Source organism: Schistocerca gregaria, chromosome 4, assembly GCF_023897955.1.
Source record: "Schistocerca gregaria isolate iqSchGreg1 chromosome 4, iqSchGreg1.2, whole genome shotgun sequence".
Classification (NCBI taxonomy): Eukaryota; Metazoa; Arthropoda; class Insecta; order Orthoptera; family Acrididae; genus Schistocerca; species Schistocerca gregaria.
Window position 1 is genome coordinate 56,965,961 of NC_064923.1, and position 21,354 is coordinate 56,987,314.

At 38.8% G+C, this 21,354-nt stretch overlaps 1 protein-coding gene across 1 annotated transcript in view; it reads left to right on the forward strand.

Moving 5' to 3' along the window:
* LOC126267231 (atrial natriuretic peptide receptor 1-like) overlaps window positions 1-12,219 on the forward strand; it is a 427,041-nt gene extending 414,822 nt beyond the window's left edge. The window contains exon 14 of the mRNA XM_049972213.1: window positions 11,870-12,219. Within this exon, the coding sequence (XP_049828170.1) occupies window positions 11,870-11,950 (81 nt within the window). The 3' untranslated portion in view covers window positions 11,951-12,219. The remainder of the gene's footprint in view (window positions 1-11,869) is intronic.
* The last annotated feature ends 9,135 nt before the right edge of the window (window positions 12,220-21,354 follow it).

Sequence of the window (21,354 nt, forward strand, 5' to 3'; positions counted from 1 at the left end):
GACTCAAAGTATCATCTTCATCCAATATTGATTGCAATTCGGTGTTTTCGAACTTTTTTGGTGGTCTTCCACGTTCTTCATTTCTCACATCAAAATTGTTATTTCTGAACCATTGAAACCATCTTTTGCATGTTGCTTCTGATAGAGCATGATCATCGTATGCCTCAACAAGCATTCGATGCGACTCTGCAGCACTTTTTTTCAAATGATCACTTTCTGGTATAAAATTTGACATTGTTAACACGATTAAAATCATATGATGTTGTTTGTTCCATGACTTGATGTATACTAAATATCTTCGACAGATGTCACATAAAAAAAAAGAAAAAAAAAAAGACTTGTTCACGACAAATGTTCCCTATTGACACATTTGTATCTTATTGCTCATTTTATACTGTTACACCTGGTACTAACCACAAGAAACTGTTTTATGCCTCACTGAATGGAATCTGAGAGAAGGCTTTGGCCACTTTGGTTTACAAAAAGAATTGAACCGCAGCCAAATCTGTGACCAACTCCTGTGGGTGAGGCAGATGGTAAATGTCTACAGAGACTTTAAAATCGCCACATAGCCAAAGCTGACTGGACAGCTTTTTTTATGGTCTGTAAGAGTGTAGCCCATTCACTTAAGAAAATCAGTTTAATGACTCCCAATGACATCAAACAATTCATCTGCATCTTAACCTGGTAGCAGGAAGCTATTGACATCAGCTGCATGTGAAAAAGAGAGGCCCGGTGAAGTGTTTCGAGCATGATGTGTGCTGTAAAATTGTTTGCAAAACCTAAGTTTGGAGCAAACAAATCTGAAAACTCAGAGCACTAGGAATCCTTTCATGTAAGGCACTTGGTCTGGCACCAGCACTTGGTCTGGCACCAGATTCACTGCATCTGCAATAGAGAAACCAAAGTAGCAAAGGCATGTAACCCAAATAAATTTTCAGTAATTGTATCATTAACCATCAAGTATGTTTGTGATGGAAGGGAAACTGACTTGTAAACTCTGATGAAATGAATTAGAATAAGGATCTGCAAGCCCACTGGTTGGGGAAGGCCACCCACTTGTGCAGTACAAAGTGCAAGCGCAGCATTAAGAAAGTGATGTTTATTGTTCCTACCTCTGAGACATGTTTTTGTCCATGTTGTCTGTACTGTGGCTTTGTCGTATTCTGACAATGTGATAGGGTTCATTCACCAGGTCTGCATGCTGTCAACAATAGGAACATCACTCCAAGCAATATTCAAAGCCACTTCTAAAGTGGGATTCTGAAACTCAAGGGCACACTGACACAACTTCTTATCTAGGTCCAAATGAATGTTTGTCTCACTGACTATGGTATATGGTGTTCACATAAGACTTCTGAAGCTTAGCTATGATGAACCAACACTTATGAATAAGGCTGCCTAGCTGAGTTTCCCAATCTTGATATGAATGCTGCAGCTGTATACAACATTGGTGAAATTCAACAAGTGCAGTAACCACATGCATGAGCTTGCTGTGATAGAAGGGCAGCAAATGATACACATCGTCAAAAAAAAGCAAAGCTGGTTCTTGCAGAGGAGGTAACTGACACAGTAAGTGACATATATAAGGGGATATCCATGATACAAAAGTCTTACAATCCTCCATGTCGATCACCTGGAATGAAATGTTGGTGTGTCCATTTCTTACAAGTGTCTCAGTCTTTGCAGATTCATATGGGGGGTGGGGGGTGTAACCATTGGCTTCTACATCATGCACACAAATCTCTCATTTGATTTGCAACTTGAAAATGACAGGATGTTCAGCAATCAAAATGTAAGCAGTAGTCAAGATCATTATCCAGTTGCATTCCTGTAAGGTGCTCGAAAATTCAATATGCTGGGAGTATCTCATGTTTTACACATTTTTTGAAGACTCCCAGGCCCCCGCAAATGAGTATATACTGTTCGGGCTGAAATACTTAGTACTGGCTAAGGGAAGGAAAGAAACCTGACTGAAGCTATTCTCTGAGTTAGCAGTCATCATCATCATCTCCTCTTGAATAATAAGGTTGTTGCCTGTTCAAAATCCACAAAAAATTAAAAAAATTAAAAAAAAATCATTCCCGTCTTTACTGAGGCCTGCCAATATCTCTTTTCCCAGATAGCTTGTAGTTCAGTATCTTCTGGAGAATTCTGTGACTTAATACTGTCATAGAATTTTTTCATTCATGTTGAAGATTAATCCTTTTGATATCGTCAATTCTAATCATGTCTTTCCTTGTGCAGTGCTTTGTCCTCCTCAGGGTCCGTCTCTGCTGTTTCAATTTTCTTTTCTTATTTTTTATGGTACTCCAGCTTTCTCTTTCTTAGGATAAGAAAGGAGCTACCATCACTTAAAGAGCTTCTTTTTGTACTTTTAAGATCCAATTTTCTGATAATGACACTACAGACAGCTTAGAATTTGTGTTTAAAATCACTTTGTAAAGGCAAGGTCTCTTGTCTAGTTTGTATACCAGTCAAGTTCCTTTTTAAGTATGTTGATACAATAGCTCAATACTTCACAAATATACAGGTGTCCCCCCCATGAACCATGGACCTTGCCGTTGGTGGGGAGGCTTGCGTGCCTCAGCGATACAGATAGCCATACCGTAGGTTCAACCACAATGGAGGGGTACCTGTTGGAGGCCAGACAAATGTGTGGTTCCTGAAGAAGGGCAGCAGCCTTTTCAGTGGTTGCAGGGGCAATACTCTGGATGATTGACTGATCTGGCCTTGTAACACTAACCAAAACGGCCTTGCTGTGCTGGTACTGCAAACGGTTGAAAGCAAGGGGAAACTACAGCCATAATTTTTCCCGAGGGCATGCAGCTTTACTGTATGGTTAATGATGATGACGTCCTCTTGGGTAAAATATTCTGGAGCTAAAGTAGTCCCCCGTTCGGATCTCTGGGACTACTCGAGAGGACGTCATTATCAGGAGAAAGAAAACTGGCATTCTACGGATCGGAGTATGGAATGTCAGATCCCTTAATCGGAAATGTAGGTTAGAAAATTTAAAAAGGGAAATGGATAGGTTAAAATTAGATATAGTGGGAATTAGTGAAGTTCGGTGGCAGGAGGAACAAGACTTTTGCTCAGGCGAATGCAGGGTTATAAATACAAAGTCAAATAGGGGTAATGCAGGAGTAGGTTTAATAATGAATAAAAAAAATAGGAATGCAGGTAAGCTACTACAAACAGCATAGTGAACGCATAATTGTGGCCAAGATAAGACACGAAAATCACGCCTACTACAGTAGTACAAGTTTATATGCCAACTAGCTCTGCAGATGACAAAGAAATTGAAGAAATGTATGATGAAATAAAATAAATTATTCAGATAGTGAAGGGAGACGAAAACTTAATAGTCATGGGTGACTGGAATTTGGTAGTAGGAAAAGGGAGAGAAGAAAACGTAGTAGGTGAATATGGATTGGGGCTAAGAAATGAAACAAGAAGCCGCCTGGTAGAATTTTGCACAGGGCACAACTTAATCATAGCTAAAAATTGGTTCAAGAATCATAAAAGAAGGTTGTATACATGGAAGAACCCTGGAGATACTGACAGGTTTCAGATACATTATATAATGGTAAGACAGAGATTTAGGAACCAGGTTTTAAACTGTAAGACATTTCCAGGGGCAGATGTTGACTCTGACCTCAATCTGGTGGTTATGAACTGTAGATTAAAACTGGAGAAACTGCAAAAAAGTGGGAATTTAAGGAGATGGGACCTGGATAAACTGACTAAACCAGAGGTTGTACAGAGTTTCAGGGAGAGCATAAGGGAGCAATTGACAGGAATGGGGGAAGGAAATACAGTAGAAGAAAAATGGGTAGCTTTGAGGGATGAAGTAGTGAAGGCAGCAGAGGATCAAGTAGGTAAAAAGACGAGGCATAGTAGAAATCCTTGGGCAACAGAAGAAATACTGAATTTATTGATGAAAGGAGAAAATATAAAAATACAGTAAATGAAGCAGGCAAAAAGGAATACAAACGTCTCAAAAATGAGATTGACAGGAAGTGCAATGTGGCTAAGCAAGGATGGCTAGAAGAAAAATGTAAGGATGTAGAAGCTTATCTCACTAGAGGTAAGATAGATACTGCCTACAGGAAAATTAGAGACCTTTGGAGAAAAGAGAACCACTTGCATGAGTATCAAGGGCTCAGATTAAAATCCAGTTCTAAGCGAAGAAGGGAAAGCAAAAAGGTGGAAGGAGTATATAGAGGGTCTCTACAAGGGCGATGTACTTGAGGAAAACATTATGGAAATGGAAGAGGATGTAGATGAAGATGAAATGGGAGATATGATACTGCATGAAGAGTTTGACAGAACACTGAAAGACCTGAGTCGAAACAAGGCCCCGGGAGTATATAACATTCCATTGGAACTACTGACAGCCTTAGGTGAGCCAGTCCTGACAAAACTCTACCACATCTGGTGAGCAAGATGAATGAGACAGGCGAAATACCCTCAAACTTCAAGAAGAATATAATAATTCCAATCCCAAAGAAAGCAGGTGTTGACAGATGTGTTGACAAATGTGAAAATTACTGAACTATCAGTTTAATAAGTCACGGCTGCAAAATACTAACGCAAATTCTTTACAGACGAATGGAGAAACTGGTAGAAGCCGACCTCGGGGAAGATCAGTTTGGATTCTGTAGAAATATTGGAACACGTGAGGCAATACTGACCCTTATGACTTAACTTGGAAGCTAGATTAAGGAAAGGCAAACCTACATTTCTAGCATTTGTAGACTTTAGAGAAAGCTTTCGACAATGTTGACTGTAATACTCTCTTTCAGATTCTGAAGGTGGCAGGGGTAAAACACAGGGAGCAAAAGCCTATTTACAATTTAAGAGTTGAGGGGCATGAAAGGGAAGCAGTGGTTGGGAAGGGAGTGAGACAGGGTTGTACCCTCTCCCCAATGTTATTCAATCTGTATATTGAGCAAGAAGTGAAGGAAACAAAAGAAATACTCAGAGTAGGTATTCAAATCCATGGGGAAGAAAAAAAAACCTTGAGGTTCACTGATGACATTGTAATTCTGTCAGAGACAGCAAAGGACTTTCAAGAACAGTTGAATGGAATGGATATTGTCTTTAAAGGAGGATATAAGATAAACATCAACAAAAGCAAAACGAGGATAATGGAATGTAGTCGAATTAAGTCAGGAGATGCGGAGGGTATTAGATTAAGAAATGAGACACTTAAAGTAGTAAAGGAGTTTTGCTATTTGGGGAGCAAAATAACTGATGATGGTTGAAGTAGAAGGGATATAAAATGTAGACTGGCAATGGCAAGGAAAGCGTTTTTGAAAAAGAGAAATTTGTTAACACTGATTATAGATTTAAGTGTCAGGAAGTTGTTTCTGAAAGTATTTGTGTGGAGTGTAGCCATGTATGGAAGTGAAAAATGGACGATAAATAGTTTAGACAAGAAGAGAATAGAAAATTTTGAAATGTGGTGCTACAGAAGAATGCTGAAGATTAGATGAGTAGATCACATAACTAATGAGGACGTATTGAATAGGATTGGGGAGAAGAGAAGTTTGTGGCACAACTTGACCAGAAGAAGGGATCGGTTGGTAGGAATGTTTTAAGGCATCAAGGGATCACCAATTTAGTATTGGAGGGCAGTGTGGAGGGTAAAAATCATAAAGGGAGACCAAGAGATGAATACACTAAGCAGATTCAGAAGAATGTAGGTTGCAGTAGGTACTGGGAGATGAAGAAGCTTGCACAGGATAGAGTAGCATGGAGAGCTGCATCAAACCAATCTCAGGACTTAAGACCACAACAACAACAACAACATACAGGGTGTACCCAAAAGAACCATCTGATTTTAAAAATTATTATATTATTTGAGATATGTGCATGAAAAGCATACTGTTGGAAAGATCAAACTTTTGAATTTTACATGGTTCCTGCTGGGTAGCAGCAGTGTGCATCCACTTCAGTTCTACTAAAAATGGTTTTGGGACAACAGAAAACATTTTCTGTTTTATGTTTTACAGAGTGTGAGTTAGTAATAACTGTTCAGCATGACTTACGCACAAAGTGTGATATGGATCCACCTACAGCACAGAGCATTAGACAATGGGATGAACAATTCTGAGAAACAGGTAGTTTGTGTAAAGGCAAATCGCCAGGCCACCCCGAATGTCTGACACAGACGTGGAATCCATCCATCATAGTTTCACGAGTCCACAGAAATCCATTCGCCGTGTCGCTCAACAGCTTATTATGCCCCTGATATGCCTCTATTACCAACAACAATGAATGAATTGAGGTATCATATAACAGCTGCTGTGAAAGCTGTAACACAAGATACGCTTGCTGTAGTGTGAGAACAGTCTGAATACAACACTGACAAATGTTCTGCATCTCAAGGGGGGCATGTTGAACACCTATGGGGTGGTGGGGGGTGGGGGGTGGACGGGGGGGGGGGGGGGAGAAAGAGTTCCCTGTTCATCAAAAATCAAAATTCATTGTATATGTTTCTGAGTTTCAGAAATACAAATGTGCCAAATCACATGGTTCTTTTTGATTCTCCCTGTATATAACTGTTTGCTTCATGGAAAACCCATACCTAAAGAATGGAAACTTGGACAGGTCACACCAGTACTCAAGAAAGAAAATAGGAGTAATCTGCTGAATTACAAACTTATATCACTAACATCGATTTGCAGCACAATTGTGGAATTCAAACCTTATGCATTATCTCAAAGAAAACTATTTATTGACGAATAGCCAAAACAGTTTCATAATATACCATGCTTATGAAAACACAATTAGCTCTTTATTCACACAAAGTAATGGGTGCTGTTGACAGTGATCTCAGACTAACTCCACATTTCTATATTTCTAGAAGGTTTTTGATTCCATTCCTCACAAGCAACTTATAATCAAATTGTTTGCCCGTGGAGTTATCACCTTAGATGTGTGACTAGATTTATGATTGCCTGTCAGAAAGGTCACAGTTCACAGTATTTGAGTCACTGAGTAAAGCAGATGCAATATCTGGCATTCCCCAAAGGAGTGAGATCTCTACATTTATGAGGATACTCTGCAAATCACATTCAAGTGCCTGGCAGAGGGTTCATCTAACCACCTTCACAATAATTCTCCATTATTCCAACTGCGTATAGTGCGCATAAAAAACAAACACCTATATTTTTCTGTGCGAGATCTAATTTCCTTTATTTTATTATGATGACCATTTCTCCCTACGTAAGCTGGTTTCAACAAAATATTTTTGCATTCAGAGGAGAAAGTTGCTGATTGAAACTTCATGAGAAGATTCCACTGCAGCGAAAAACACCTTTGTTTTAATTATGTCCATCCCAAATACTGTATTATTTCAGTGACACTCTCTCCCCTATAGATTGTTTGCAGTTGATACTATATCATCTCGGTGAAGTCATCAGAAAACCAAACACAATTGTAAAATGATTCTGGCTGGATATCAGTATGATGCAAAAAGTGGCAATTGAATAAATAATGATGAGTGTGAAATGACCCACAAGAGTACTAAAAGGAATCCACTAAATTTTGGTTACGCAATAAGCCTAATTCAACTAAATACTAAGGGATTACAACTACATATACCTTAAATTTGGAGTACCATATAGATCAGGTCTACTAAAGAGACTGCCTTCATTACACCTATCTGTCCTAAGTACTGCAGTGTGGTGCAGGGTCCATATCAGATAAGACTGACAGAAGACATCAAAAAAAGTTTAAGCTGCCCGATTATCAAAACGAAGGTGTTTTTCACTGTTGGAACACTGGAATTTCAATCACCATCTTTCTCCTTAGAAAGCACAAATATTTTTTGGGTGCCCATCTCCATAGGAAGAAATGTTTGTCACAATAAAATACAAGAAATCAGAGCTCCCATGGAAATATTTAAGTGTCTTTTTCTTCCTTTTTTTCGTGTGCTGTTCAAGAATGGAATGTTAGAGAAAAAGCTTGAAGATGGTTTGATTAAGTCTCTGCTGGACACTTAATTATGAATTGTAGAATAGTTATGTAGATGCATACATAAATATTTTATTTTTAGTATCAAAGTCATAATCAAAACTTATGTCACAGCCTAAGTAAGAGATTCCAGAGACGTGTCCTTAAACTTAATTATCTAAAACATTTTTGGTCTGATTGGATTATATCCTCAAAATGCCATTATTTTTGTGTTATTAGTAGAAACTTTTAAATTGTGCTCCTTGCATACTTTGTATATACTGGTATACTTATCTTTGGAGGTCATCTTCATCCGTTTGAATGACAACAATACTATCTTCAGACAGAAGCACATTCACACACTCGTCTTTGCTATCACAATTCCTTTGTTTAGTCTACACTTTCTTTTACAAATGATGAAGTTCATATAGATATTAAAAAGAGTAGGTGATCATCCACATCTTTGGGCTACACCTTGGTTAACAACTATTTCTTCTAATTGAGTCCTACCTTTATTACAATGTGCATATTTTTAAAAAGACTTTTCACTGCCTGTCTTAGGTAACAAGGTTATCCACATTCAGATGTCATCTTCCATAGGCTATCATGGCTCACATGGTTGATAAGGGCCATATGGGTTCCTGGACTAAATTCTCTCTGTTTTTATATCATGTTTTAATTATATACACAATTTCAGTGCACAAATGATCTGATCTAAAGCCATTTCGTTCCTCAGAAATAACACATTCTGTGATATCCTTCATAAGATTATTGACCATCTGTCAATATAGTTTGTAGCCAGTGTTTAAAAGACTGATATCACAATAACTTTTAAAGATGCTTCGTTTTTCTTTCTTGAAGGGAGAGATTACTTCATCTGTAAACCAAGGATATGGAACCTTGCAATTCCTCCAACACTCATTTATTTACTGTAAAAGTCTTTTATCTGACATCTACTCCATCTCTTCTGGTAACTTTACTGTTATTTTCTCTTCTGGTAACTTTACTGTTATTTGTATCTTTCGAAGCCTCTTGCAGTTTCTTCCTGGTAGCTGTGTCTACTGTTTCATTGTTCATACTTTCTCAAGTTTAATAATCAGGCATTTGTGTAACCCATCTGTCTGTGTAATGATTTACCCATTGTCCATTGAGCAGTGTGTTTTTCTTCTTTGCTTAGGGCATTCATGAATTTGTATCAGCTTTGCTGTCTACTGTGTACGTCTTGTTCTCTGATGCTTCTGACCATGTCCTATGTCTCTTGGTGACCTTGTGCAGCACTTCTTGTTTCACGGAGTTCCTTTATATTCTGTATGCTTCCAAACTCCCTGATGTCTAGTCTGCAAAACCTTCAAGTAAGCTATCTCTTTTTGATTAATGTCCTCTTTAATTTCTGTGTGCATAGTTTTGAACTGTCTTTACCTATCCACTTTCTTCCTTTCACCAACTGCTTCAGAGTCTCCTTTGATGATGCAGGTCTTATTGTTAACATTATTCCATTCTAAATCAATGTATTTATTGTTGGTAGTAAAGCAAGATTTTGTCAGAGTCTGTATTGATAAAATTTTCTAGTACTACATTCTGACAGGAGATATACTTTGAACAACTCGTGTTGTGGCTTGTTTTGAAGTTCCTTTGTTTTTTACCCATTTTGATACTAACCATGTATCACTGCCTAAAAGTAAATCATTACCTATGTCGCTTCCTCTATCAACATGTATGTCTTTCATACGATTCTTCATTTTATCATTAATTAGTATGTAATCAGTCATAGACCTTGATTCTCATGCATTTCGTGTAAAGTTGTGAATATGTCTCTTTCTGTAAAATTTGTTAAATACACAAATATGCATAATTCCTGTCCATTACTACTATAGAATCCTTTCTCAAAATAATCTAACAACTCCTGGTATAGGTAGGTATCCAACTGTCACATTAAAATCACCAGCGATGACAAAATTGTCTTTCTGAAGATCGTTGACCTTCCTTCTCCGCTCTGGGTCACATAAACCTGTAACTGCTAGATGAGCTTTTGGAACTTTAAATCTCAGTGTCATTCTTCCACTCCATTCATGAATTTTTTCTCTCCATTTATCATTGACTGAAACTGCTGCCCCAGCACTAGCCATTTACTTTGTGGGAAGCCACTAGGTCATCCAGTAGTCTGCAATGTCTACTTCACTTTCTTTGAGTACTTTGTTTGTGTTCAATCCTCAAACATTCCATGTTACCAAAGAGTCAGTAATGAAACTAGTGAAGAACCAAAACAATGCCCCTAATAACTCTCCCTTGTATGTGGCGCAGAGAACATGAAACACATTCAGAAGCCAAAATTCCAGAACTAACCAAAAACACACCTAGAAAGCAAAAACTAATGCCAACTTTCAGTTTATTAAGTATGCTGTGTGCAGCCCAAAAATCCTTGTCTTCTTCCAGTGTGGCCCAGGCAAGATAGAGGTTGGACACTCCTGTGTTAGAGAGTGTAGGTGGTCCAACTTAGTATACTGATAAGCACTGTGCCAGGTTCTGTGTAGAGATAGCACAATGTCAGTGTGAGGAATAAAAATGGCTAGAGGAAGAGAGCTGAAAAGTGAAATGGCTAGGCTTTTTAAAAACTGATAAGGGAACAGAGCGTAAATGAAGAAGAGACCTAGGAGGGGGGGGGGGGGTGGATTGGGGAATATAGATAATAATGTAATAAAGAAATAACTGAGTGAATTATTAAATTAAACAGTAAGGTACAATAATAATAAAAAGAAAGAGGGAGTTGTATGTTAATGTTGGTTAAATTCAGGAGATTAGAGGGATGACATGAATAAGTTCCCATCTCCCGTGTTCAGGGGATCTAGTAACAGGTGGGAGTATTTAGATTGCCTGTTGGTCTAGCAGGCTCTTAGTTCCCCTGAATTGTGCTGCAAATTATGGTCAGCGGGTATTCCCAGCACTGACTGTTCTTCTATGACATTCAAGCACTAAGCTAGTTTGGCAGTGGCCTACGTGAAATGCTAGGTGGTGACCATCTGTATGTTGTTAAACAATATGTGTGGTTTCACATGTTGCTCTACCTTTTATCTTGTAGGATATAGCAATGATGGAGCTAAAGTAATTGGTATTATTTAGGTGCGTGGAGCAGCTTTTACAATGGGAAAGACTATTGGGGTAGCTCACTGAATAATTCATCATATTTCATGTGAAGGTCTAAGTTGCTTTGCACTAAGAGAATATAAATGTCCCTCTTTTGTGTACAAAAGAAAGGCAAAGAGAGACAAATCCTATAGAATAAGTTGTACCTTTCCACCTACACAGTCGTTACATCCTGTAACACTTGTTAGAAGGAAGCTTTTCATCTGTAATAAATGGCAATTATTAACACTTGCATATAGATGAGTCACTAAATCCTGAGTACTGTGTTCTGCTTCATGAATTTTTTTTTTTAATGAAAGTGACGTTAGTGGGCCACTAACTCAATGATAGAATTATGTAGCAATAAATAATGCCTACTCTTTCTTTGATGTATAACTACCAAATACAACACTTTCAATAATGTTCAATGTCTTGTCGTAACCTCAACATAGAAACGCAAAGGCTGAGATTCATGAGAACCTCAGTCAAATTCAGAGTTATGCTTCATTGCAGTGTACTAGTGCGCGCACATGTGTGTGTGTGTGTGTGTGTGTGTGTGTGTGTGAGAGAGAGAGAGAGAGAGAGAGAGAGAGAGAGAGAGAGAGAGAGAGAGAGAGAGAGAGAGAGAGAGAGAGAGGGAGAGAGAGGGGGGGGATGAAATGGTGGGGAGCAGCACCATCTTCTTCATGCACTTAGCTGAAAACAGCATTCTTATTACCTTATATTTTAAAAGGCCATTAAAAGTATAAGTCTTACGAAATGACACTTATTTCTGTTTACACAGCGAATTCCAAATGAGACACATCATCGTTCCTCAACTGCAGAAAGCTGTGTTTCTACGTGCAAGGAACTGAAGATGTCATAGAAGATAAATAAAATTTAACAATATTAACCAAAGATAATGAGGCTGTGCAGCAAATAAAATTATATACAACCAAAAAAATTACTGAAAACTTACTTGTAACTGAATGTAAAGAATACATTTGCATAAGCAGCAGAAAAATATAAATGTGTACATAAATATTCAGTAGAACCTTGTTAAGTCTTGAGTTTTTTATTCATAGTGAGGTGTTATACTTGACCTTAACATTTACTGACAATTATTAGATGACCCTTGTTAATAAAACATTTCAAATAAATAAGTTCTTCTTAAAGTCTTGGATTCCATATTTATCTAACTTTTCCTGTCAATGACACTACATCCTTTTCCATTCTTCAGCAAGCATTTTCTTTTACATACCAATTTTGCACGGTAAAACAATCACTGACAAACAATGTGTGGTAGTACAAATTGGCACTAGCAATAATTAAAATAAATCAAAAAGATGTATCAGTCACTATTTTTTCCAGAGAAAATTCTGATAAAAGACAATAACGTGAAACCAGATTATTGACAACTCACAAAAATAAATCTGAGAGAGGACTTACTAATTCATGGAATAGGGGCTGCTGAAATGGAAATAAGATTTACGAAGTTAAACAGAAGTGTGCCCCTGGAACCAGCAGTTTGTGTGTCAGTGAGATAAAACAAGTTCAGAATTCTACAGAAATGGAATTCTAAAATCTTAAACCCTGTCATCAAGACAATTTAAGTGGTAAGATAAATCGGTCCTCTAAGGGGACTACAATCACTTAATATACTGGTGCCATGACATTTAGTTTCTCAAGAATCTTGGAAAAGTTAGAGAAAAAATTAAAATATTCATGCTTAAGATAGCTTTAACATAATTTGTGACATTGTCTGCAGCTTTCCTGGTAGACAATCCTATACAGATGATACATATCTACAATATCATCAAAAAGTTGGGAAGGAGTGAAAAGAGATTGTAAGAAGAGAATATATCTTTAATTTAATTATTGTAACTAGGTTTTAGTACTGCATCTTTAAATCTTTCATGAAATATGTCTTCATCAATGACTGACTGATAAAGACATATATCAAAGAGTGATGTTATCTACTCAGCACAACCTACTCTTTTGTTGCAAGGAAAAAAAACTTATTGCACTGCCTTAATAATTACTTTTACTGTTATAGTTACTATACTTTATTGTTATATATCTCAAATCATGTCATTGTCCAAGCTTAACAGGATCAAATAGAGTAAATGTAATGCATGCGGGTTAAATTCTTTATTATTTTCTCCCATACTCTTCATCACTATCAAAAAGCAATCATATAATATTATGAGAAGGAAAATTGTCACTCACCATAAAGCGGAGAGTCACTCACCATATAGCAGAGATGCTGAGTCGCAGACAGGCACTCTCACAATTAAAACCTTTCAGCCACTGACCTACGTCTACCACACACACACACACACACACACACACACACACACACACACACACAACTGCAGTCTCAGGCAACTGAAACCACACTGCGAGGTGCCAGCACCAGTGCATGATTGGAGTGGTGACTGGATGGGGTAATGAGAAGGCTGGGGTGGGTAGAGGGAGGGGTAGTATGGTGGGGGTGGCAGACAGTGAACAGTTGCAGGTTAGACGGAGAGCAGGGGAGAGATGGGGAGGGGGGCGGGCGGAAGTAGAGGAAAAGGCGGGAAGTAAAAGGACTGGGTGTGGTGGTGGAATGAAGGGTGTGTAGTGCTGGTATGGGAACATGGAAGGGGCTCTGGATGGGTGAGGATAGTGACTAATGAAGGTTGAGGCCAGCAGGGTTACGGGAACATATGATGTACTGCAGGGAAAGTTCCCATCTGCACAGTTCAGTTGTTGGTGGGATGATCCACATGGCAGAGGCTGTGAAGCAGTCATTGAAATGAAGGATATCATGTTTGGCAGCGTGTTCAGCAACAGGGTGGTCCACTTGTTTTTTGGCCATAGTTTGTTGGTGGCCATTCGTGTGGACACACAGCTTGCTGGTTGTCATGTCTACATAGAATACAGCACAATGCTTGCAGCTTTGCTTGTAAACCACATAACGGGTTTCACAGGTAGCCCTGCCTTCGATGGGATAGGTTATGTTTGTGACTGGACTGGAGAAGGCGGAGGTGGGAAGATGTATGGGACAGGTATTGCACCTAGGTCTACTACAGGGATATGACACATGAGGGATGGACGAGTACATTGAGTAGGTTTGGTGGACGGCGAAATACCACTGTGGGAGTGATGGGAAGGATAGTGGGCAGGATATTTCTCATTTCAGGGCAAGACGAGATGTGATCAAAACCCTGGCACAGAATGCAATTTGGTTGCTCCAGTCCTGGGTGGTACTGAGTTGCAAAGGGAATGCTCCTCTGTGGCCAGACAGTTGGACTTTAAGAGGTGGTGGGAGACTGGAAAGATAAGGGATTGGAGATTTGTTTTTGTACTAGGTTGGGATGACAATTATGGTCAGTGAAGACTTCAGTGAGACCCTCGGTATATTTTGAGAAGGACTGCTTGTCACTGAAGATATGACAACCATGGGTGGCTAGAATGTACAGAAGGAACTTCTTTCTACAGAATGGGTGGCATCTGCTGAAGTGGAGGTATTGTTGGTGTCGTGCAATGCAGGTGCCCATAGCTGTACTCCAGATCTGTTTGTAGGTAATGCCTTCAATGGAGAAGTAATTGTGGGTGAGGATGTAGTTGGTGTATAACTCAATGGATTTAAGCAAATACTGTGATGAACAGCATTTTGAGATGTGTGGCATTGAGTTAACAGCAAACAGTGCAACCATTATTGTACTGGCTGTTTATAGGACACCTGCTATCATGAAGGGCAATTCCTCACTCTAAACCAAATAAATGTAAAAAGAAAAGAAAATTTCATTTGTAAAAATTTTAGGCCTATAAAGAAACACACCATTGTAAGCTTTAATCATCAATTACAGCTAGTGGGCTGCTCTCCTGCGTATGCTGCAATTGATGTTAACTCAAAATTTAATATATTTACCAATGAAGTTAAAGTCTTTTTGAAGAAACCTTTCAAAAAACGTGAGTGAGAGAAAAATCTGGAAACAAGCCTTGGATTACTAAAGGCATCAAAACTTCTTGTTTTATAAGAAGAGAACTATATGCAGCAGCCATGAGATCAAATGATCCCAGCAGGAGTATGCACTATCAACTCTGCAATAAAGTTCTGAATAAGACCATACAAGCAGCAAAGAACATGTGTTTGAAGACAGAAATTGAATACTCAAGCAATAAAGTAAAAACTATTTGGAATTTTGTAAAGAAAGAAAAAAGGAAAAATGCAGTTTGTAGTGAAAACATCCACTAAAAAGTGAGGGTCATCTTGTTAGCAATCCAAAAATAGTTGCAGACACATTAAACAAACATTTTCAACAGTCACAGAAAAAATACGTTTACTAGGCTCCATGAACCAAGCCATCAATCTTTTGATGGCCAAAGTACCTAGCTCAGTACAACACATGGAGGTAACAACAGTCACTGTTCAAGAAATTGAAACAGTTATTAAATCCCTGAAAAGTAAAAACTCTAATGGGATTGACAATATTCCCAACAAATTATTAAAACACTTCTGCAGCCCTGTAAGTAAAGTCCTTTGACACATTTTTGATGCATCATGTAAGCAAGGAATAGTTCCTGAGAGGCTTAAGTAAACAGTTGTAAGATCGCTGTATAAGAAGGGAGATAAGACAGATGCTGCTAACTAGCTATCGGCGAATATCACTACTGTCAAGTTTTTCAAAGGTTTTAGAAAAACTAATGCACACCAGGATAGTTAAGCATCTCAGGGATCAAAATATCCTCAGAAAAAGTCAATTTGGATTTCAGGAAGTTTTGTCAACAAAAGATGCAATACTTGTATTTGCTGGCAAAGTCTTGGAATCTATCAACAAAAGACTGAAGGTGGTTAGGATTTTTTTCTGGTGACTGTGTCAGTCACCAGATTCCTTCACAAGGAGCTGCACAGCTTGGTATAAGTGGTTAATCAGGGAAATGGCTTGACCCGTACCTGTCAAACAGGAGACAAAAAGTTATAGTGGATAGCAAAAATGGAGTCCCATTATCTCCAGAATGGGGTAACATCACACGTGGAGTGCCCAAAGGCACAGTTTGGGGCCCCCTACTTTTTATTATTTTTATGAATGATCTGCCTCTCTGTATAGAATATTGTGGATTCACAATTTTTGCTGATGACACTATACTACTTATTGATAATTTGGTAGATAACCTTGAGGAAACAGTAAATAAAGTTTTAAGTGAAACAGTGAACTGGTTCAACATTAATGGCCTTTCTTCAAATTACACTAAAAAAAACTACATTTAGTTCCATGCAACATTCAGAGATTAAGGAATAGTAGTAAAAATAGGTGATCAGGTGATAACCAGGATGGATACCTCAAAGTACCTAGGTTTGCATATTGACAGCAAACTGAACTCGTCTAATCACATCCTGGATCTATGCAAAAGATTGAGTTCAGCAACTTAACGCATTTTGCAGTGTATGGAAACCACGAAGACAGCTTCTTATGGTTATTTTAATGACATTATGACATGTGGAATTATATTTTTGGGTAATCAGTCACTGGCTAAAAAAGTACAGCATGCAGAAAAAAGAGCCATAAAAATCATGTGTGGAGTCCATCCTAGAGCCTCATGCAGGAATCTTTTTAAGAATCTTGGAATCCTTACATCCACTGTGCAATATATATTCTCTTTGATGTGTTTCATAAGGAAAGGAAAACCCATTTTAAACTGAATAGTGAGTATCATAGTCATGAGACAAGAAGAAAGCATGATATCCACTATGAACAGGCAAATCTAAGTATGGTACAGAGAGGAGTCCATTTCACTGGCCGTAAGATTTTTAAGTGTTTGGTAGAAGATGTGCCCTTGCTTAAAAAAACTTTAAGGCAGTTCCTGTTACAAGGATCATATTATACCATAGAAGAGTTCCTGAACTACAGTGCTTAACATATCTTGTATTGTTAAACGCAAATATATGCCCAAATCTATATTTGTAATCCTGACTATTATTTATTGTAAACAAATATTTTGCGATATTTATTTTCTGTAATACTTATTTTGTAATATTTATTTATCTCTCAAAACTGATTTTCTGTAGTAGAACCTAAGTAGTTTACTGTAATATGAAATCATTTTGTTTTGTTTTTATGTGCTATCATAGATTTCCGACACATTTCATATCCTGTGATATTGTCACAGCATGGATCACTGCAACAAGAAATAAATTGGAATTTGAAAGAAATTGGAATCCACTGGGTGTTGGGAAGGGTAGTGTTCAATAGTGGTAAGGCGATGTGCATTAGGAGTGTTAGTGTGCAGGGAGGTGGCATCAATAGTGATGAGCAAGGCACCATGTGGTAAAGGGATAGGAAATGTGGATAGCTGGTGGAGGAAATGGTTGGTTTCTTTTATGTAGGAGGGTAGGTTCCGGGTAATAGGTTGAAGGTGTTGGTCTCTGAGAGCAGAGATTTTCTTAGTGGGAGCACAGTAACCGGCCACAATGGAGCATCCTGGGTTGTTAGGTTTATGGACTTTAAGAAACGTGTAGAAGGTAGGTGTGTGGGAAGTGGTGGGGGGGAGTAGAGAGGTGGACTCCGCAGAGAGCTTCTGGGATGGACCTAAGAATTTGAGTAGTGACTGGAAATCCTGCTGGATTACTGGAATGGGATCAGATTTTTAAGTTGAAGCTGGTGGAGTCCTTCCACAAGGTAATCCTTGCAGTTCAAAACACCAGTCATGGAGCTTTTGTCTCCAGGTAGGATTACAAGGTCAGGATCAGTTTTTATATGGTGGACTTCTGTCCTTTCTCCAGATGTAAGGTTAGTCTGCATATTGAGGTACATGGGGAATGATGGTGAGGCAAGTTTCAAGTTAATAAATTCTGGAAAGTTAACAGGCAGTTGTTTGGGGGCAGTGGATCACAGTTGGATGGAGGAGTGAAGCGAGTTAGGTAAGGTTCAATATTGGTCTTTGGTTGAGTCTGATTGGTAAGGTTGGTGGCAAAAAAGTGTTTCCAGTGTAGGGATCAGGAGAAGGAGAGAGGGTCTTTAACAAGTCCTGCATGATTGAAATTGAGAGTAGGGCAAAAGGTGGAGCCTTTGGAAAGGACTGATATTTCTGTGGGGCTAAGGCTTCTGGAGGAAAGGTTCAAGACTATGTTGTGGGTCTGTTAAGGTTCTGTGTAGTGATGGGTGGGAGTTTTGGAGGATGGGGAAATATACCGAGGGTCTCACTGGAGCCTTCATTGACCATACTTATCCTCCAAAACTTGAACAAAACTGAATCTCCCATGCCTTATCTTTCTAGTCTCGCAGCACCTCTCAAAGTCCCACCGTCCGGCCACAGAGGAGCATTCCCCCCATAACTCAGTACCACCCAGGATTGGAGCAACTGAATTACATTCTCTGCCAGGGTTTTGATTACCTCTTGTCTTGCCCTGGAATGAGAAATGTCTTGCCCACTATCCTTCCCACAGTGGTTTTCCGCAATCCACTGAAACTACACAAAAAACTCGTCCCTCCTTACACAACACCTGCTCTCAATCCCTTACTTCATGGCTCATACCCCTGTAATAGCCCTAGATGCAAGACTGTCCCATACATCCTCCCACCACCACCATTGCTAACATCACATACCCCATCAAAGGCATGGCTACCTGTGAAACCAGTCATGTCATCTACAAGCTAAGCTGCAACCACTGTGCTGCATTCTATTTAGACATGACAACCAACAAGCTGTCTGTCCATATGAATGACCACCAACAACCTGTGGCCAAGAAACAAGTGGACCAACCTGTTGCTTATCAAGCTGCCATCCTTCATTTCAATGATTTCTTCACAGCCTCTGCCATGTGGATCTTCCCACCAAAACCTGAATTGCGCAGCTGAGAAGTTTCCCTGCAGTACATCCTATGCTCCTGTAACCCTCCTGGCCTCAACCTTCATTAGTCACTGTCCTCACCCATCCAGCCCGTTCCATGTTCCCGTTCCAGCACTACACACCTGTCATTCCACCACCAAAGCCAGTCCTTTAATTTCATCTTATTTTCCGCTATCCCCCCCCCCCCCCTCCCCCAATCTCTCCCCTGCCCTCTGTTTAACCTGCTTCACTTCACTGTCCACCCCCCACCCCCAAATTACTATCCCTCCCTCTCCCCACCCCAGCCTCTCCTTACCCCCCACCCAGTCACCTAGGACTGCAGTCATGTGTGAGAGCTGTGTTTGCATGAAGGTGTGTGTATGCGCATATGTGTGTCTTTTGTTGACAAAGGCCAGTGACCAAAAGATTTAATTGTGAGAGTCTTTTTTGTTGTGCCTATCTGCAACTCAGCATCTCCGCTATATGATGTGTGGCAACTCTCCTTCTCATAATATTGTTGTTACATTCCATCCTGGATTTTCCATTGTTGGAAAAAGTAATTATAGAATTTTGTAGCTCATAAAAGAGGCATATGCAAGTGGTATGATAGAAAACTGTACGGATGTTTGCATGCTTATGCATCTATTATTGACTGCCAAATTCTATGCTTACTTTATGACAGTGATGTCAGACTAGGACATGATGATAAGCAATCTAATGCAGGTGTTTAATTTACTTATATACAAACAATATTTCATCTGAGAACAATACAACACAAAAATCAAGGTAAAGGCATACTGGAGACAAGAGATAGTAAGATTTGAAGTGCTCACTGAGAACAAAAATTTAGACTGTATTTTATTCAACTATCTGTGAAAAAAGAAGTCTTGCATCCTATGATGCTAAGCACAGAACTTAATCACATAGTTTTGTTACAGAACTTGGAAAGAGAACTGGATATTTTCAAAACAGATATAGTGGGAATTAGTGAAGTAATTTAAAAGGAAGAACACTATTTATGGTCAGCTGAATACATGGTTACCAACAAAAAATCATACAGCTGTTATGCAATAATACAGCCAATAACGAACTAGAAATAGGAATGAAGTGATCAGCTATCAGCAGCATAGGAAACTATTATAGCCAAATTAACATGAGCCCATGACTCACCACAGTAGTATAAATATTTATGCCTACTAGCTTTCCACCTGTTTAAGAGATTGAAGACAAGTTTGCTGAAGAAAAAGAAATTAACCAGTACTCCATTTTCTTGTGGCACTGAAATTATCTCCACATTTTTCATTTGCCTGTGATACCCACCTTAAATAAAAACTGCAGATTCTTCTTTGGTTCATTTCACTTTTGATACAAATTGTTCTAACTTTGCAGATGCCAGCAAAGTTCAATTCCGGCAGAAGGAACCCATGCAGGTATTGTATCAGGAGGGTGGATCCATCATATAATTCTTCCAGAATGAGATTTTCGCTCTGCAGCAGAGTGTGCACTGATATGAAACTTCTTGACAGATTAAAACTGTGTGCCAGACCGAGACTTGAACTCGGGATCTTTGCCTTTCGCGGGCAAGTGCTCTACCAACTGAGCTACCGAAGCACGACTCACACCCCATCCTTACAGCTTTACTTCTTTCTTGTTTCACATGTTTTCTGGAGAATATTATAAAAGAAGAAAAAACTTCCAAGATCATTCACGTATGAAATCAAAGCTATTAGAGAACTCCTTTCAGCTGACACCAATTACAGACAGACATGCGGCATTCCACTCTTATACCCTAGTTCCTTGTTCCCTGAATTATTTTTATGTCTTTGTTGTCTATCTTAAATATTTTTGATCACTCAGAATCAGTGTGGCAGAAGCAGGGTGACAACAGCAGCATCTAAGATTTCTTTGTTAATAAACATCAATGTGATACTGCAGTGTGGTAGGGAGCTGGTGTTGAGTAGGAGGATACTGGGCCACAAATTTACTAACATATTTATTAAAATCACAAACAAATTTATAAAAATGCTGAAAATGACCCTATTCCCAGAATAAATTAAATTAATTTCCAACAGCACAACTGTTGGTAGATATTACACAACTTTCAGAAATGAGTGACTAAAATTTATAAATTTATTTTTTGAGAATAACATTAAGTTTAAAAAAATGATAGAGCTTAGCACAGAGGTCTAATTGCACCACATGTCTATGAAAGTAACCTGCATATTCCACATTACAAGTTTCGAAAACAGACACTGTACATACACTTGAAAAAGGTGTATGTCGCACATGAAGCACTCGATTCCAAAATAAACAGCACACGGTATATTGGACACTCACCTTAACTTCTTGCAGATTAAAGTGTCAGTTGAGAACTGCCCAACCAAGGGCTGCCATCAAGTAGGTGTTATGATGAATTTCCTAAGAATGAGAAACCAATGGACATTATTCACCAGATGACATTACACACAGTTCTTG